At 36.8% G+C, this 3,210-nt stretch overlaps 1 protein-coding gene across 3 annotated transcripts in view; it reads right to left on the bottom strand.

Annotated features, from left to right (window-relative positions):
- Positions 1–3,210, bottom strand: part of FOXJ3 (forkhead box J3) — a 101,368-nt gene that overhangs the window by 44,064 nt on the left and 54,094 nt on the right. For all 3 annotated transcript variants that reach the window (XM_004704923.2, XM_045298839.1, XM_045298840.1), the window contains exon 3: positions 1,223–1,297. In XM_004704923.2, the coding sequence (XP_004704980.1) occupies positions 1,223–1,297 (75 nt within the window). The remainder of the gene's footprint in view (positions 1–1,222; positions 1,298–3,210) is intronic.

Below are 3,210 nucleotides of genomic sequence, written 5' to 3'. Positions count from 1 at the left end.
TAAGTAATTGACTCAATAAATTAAAATATATAATTAACCTATTAATTATAGTAAGTGGTTTCTCTAAATATTAAGGATACTTAAAACCATGTGTACGCCAAAGTTAGTAATAGCCATAGCCTGTGTTTAAATCACTAGTGATCTAACTTAATCCTTTTAAAATTGTTTTTAAGTTAAAGACAAATAAGGTCTTATTATAAATATCACAATAGACTGCCAAGACCCAAAATCTCACCTATATTTAATATAATCTACTCACACAGCAGCTTAGTATGATTATTAAGTTTAAGTCAATTTAACTGTATCTCAATATTATTAATCAAATCAATTATTGAACCTAAAGCCTACAAGAACTAAATGCTAAAATCAATTTATTACCAGAAACATGTCTTTCAAATAATGATTAAACTAAGGTACATCTATTGAAGGTACTACTACTCAAAAATAAAGTGGAACAAAGTCTGAAACCCGCAACATGGATGAATCCCAATGGGCTCTCACACAGCAACAATTTTGAAGATAGAAGATGAGTGTTTTATTGTGTTGTATACAGGGTCATTAGTACTACCACCTAACAACAATTATATTTCCTTGAGCATGGTGATGGTTATACTGTGTCAAAACCTAACTCAAATTATGTATCAAAGAATACATATTTCTGTACATAATTTTTTTAAATTAAAATTGTGGGGTTACTTTTTTTTTTATGGTAGTCTAGCACTTGGGGGGAGGGCAACACAAAGAAAAACAGAAGCCAACAATAAAACGTCCTCTTCCATTTTTAAGAGAGAACAGAGAATACTGCATGAGAAAATAAAATGTTGCCAAAGCAAAATGAGGTTTCTAGGCTGTAATCTACGTAAACAAATCACCAGGTCTCTCCCTAGAACTTCTGAGTAGCCTCGAACCACCAACCTGCCAGGGAACAGTTGAGAAGTTAGCTATTGTGCCACCAGGACTCCTTGGTGTATGGAAGGATAGGTGGTATTTCAAAAAGGTTCTTGATCAATACAATGGGCAAGCTCTTGTATGCCCTTCATGAAAATCTTTTTTATATGAATGGGTTTCAAAAGTTCATGGAATAAGTCCATTACCTTTTAATTTGATATTTCTGCATACTTTTTGAATCTTCCTCATGTAATAAATATGGCTCATATTATAACATGACACAAACATAACAAAGAACCCAATTACTTCATATTTCAAAAAAATAGAATCCTACCTTCCCAGGGTCATCCTTAGATCGAGGCACTTTAAGGAAACATTTATTCAGTGACAGATTGTGTCGTATTGAATTCTGAAATTGAAGAAAAAAAGCCACAGGGTCAATGGAATCCAAAAATTACAACTCACTTTTATACAGAATCAGGAAACTACATGTATCTGTACAGTAGAATACAATATAAACAGAATAATAAACTTTTTTAATGAGACCTTCAAATTAACCTTTTCTGGTTATCAAATTAGGAATGCTACAATAGACAAAATAGTTGTTGGATCACACCATTTCTAGTGTTGTTTTACAAAAGTCTATAATAGTGGAATATATGAAGGCACTTCAGAAAGTGGAAAAAAATCCATTAGCTTTCTATTCCAGGTTTTGAAGTGCCCTCATACATAGTATTTTAAACACTCATTAACACCTTTTAATGATGCAAGATATCTAAAATGTTCGTGGTACTCTGCCAAAGAAAACAAAGCCCTGCCTCCTTTCATAGAGTTTACAAAGTTAAAAACTTAAGTTGCTGGGATAGGGGCAACAAACCTCTCATCCAAAGGGTTCTGGCAAAGATCCACTACTGGGGAAAAAAGAGGAGCATAACCCTTCTGTCTCTAGGCAGGTTTAGCAAACCGTCCCAGGATTGCTGCTGAATGCTTTGGACACCTATACTATGAGGAGGATTGCTACAAGTGAAAAGCAAGAAACTCCACTCAGGAACAACACACTACAGATACAAGCTGAATTTTGGCTGATAGGAAGAAAACACTGAAAAGGCCTTACCCCAAGCCACGTCTGGACCAAGACAATGAGGGGTAATGGGGGTAAACAAAACCTGCCCTTCACCACAGCCTAGTACTGAATACCACCACCAGTAGTCTACTGAAAGAGGAGGGGCAAGAGCATGGAGAGGCTCACCTCTAGTGAAACAGATGGGGATAATTAAAATCTAATGAAAAAACTTCAACAAAAAACAAAATTTGAGAAAAATCTACCCAAGCCTTCTAATCTAAGCTTAAGCAGCCTACTTCTTTTCGAATTCAGCCTTTGGTGTTCTTAAAGTAAACCAAACTCACTGCCATCAAGTCAATTCTAACTCATAGCTACCCTGAAGGTCAGAGTAGAACTGGACCTGTGAGTAGAACTGGCACCAGGGCTGCAATCTGAAAGGTCAGTAGTTCTAAACCACCAGTCACTCCTCTGGAGAAAGATGGGATCTTCCACTCCCATCAACAATGACCATCTGAAAAACTCACAAGGGCAGTTTACTGTGTCCTACAGGGTCGCTATGAGTCAGTATCGACTTGATGGCAGTGAGTGAGTGAGTGAGTGAGTGAGTGAGTGAGTGAGTGAGTGGTGAGTGAGTGAGTAGGAAAAGATACCAGCAATAGCAACAAAAATCCAGCTCAACTAAATGACAGACTAACTCAACCTTCACACAATGACTCAAGAAATAAGATGCTTACCTATTAGCACATACAAATATTATTTACCTCAGGATCTACTGTTCTTCTACATACATGTATCTGATAGTCAATAATTGCAAGATACAAAGGTGATAATCAACCAAATCTAAGCGACAATTAACAGAATAAAAAGATAATCTAAAGATTAGGAGAGGATTTTTGAAGTAAGCGCCTGACATTGAAAATAAATGCAAAGGTTTCAAAAAGTCGGTGGAAAAGTTCCCTATCTCTTAATTCTATTTTTTTCGCATCATTTTTTGAAGATGCCCCCAAACAGCAAAAAGATACAAGCCAGTCAAAAAAATAAAACAAGGACTTGACCACTGATCACCAAGGAAGATATTCAATGGCCAACAAGCTCATGAAAGATGCTCAGCGATCCCCTTGCAGAGGGGTCTAGGGGAGGAGATGAGCCAGTCAGGGTGCGATGTAACAATGATGAGAAATACAATCTTCCTCTAGTTCCTAAAGGTTTCCTCCCCGCTCCCACTACCATGACTCGAATTCTATCTTGCAAGACTGGCT

This window comes from Echinops telfairi, unplaced genomic scaffold (genome assembly GCF_000313985.2).
Source record: "Echinops telfairi isolate 266 unplaced genomic scaffold, ASM31398v2 ScPeMD7_7457;HRSCAF=8495, whole genome shotgun sequence".
Taxonomy (NCBI): Eukaryota; Metazoa; Chordata; class Mammalia; order Afrosoricida; family Tenrecidae; genus Echinops; species Echinops telfairi.
The sequence above is the reverse complement of the archived record's forward strand: the minus strand, read 5'-3'. Positions and strand labels throughout refer to the sequence as shown.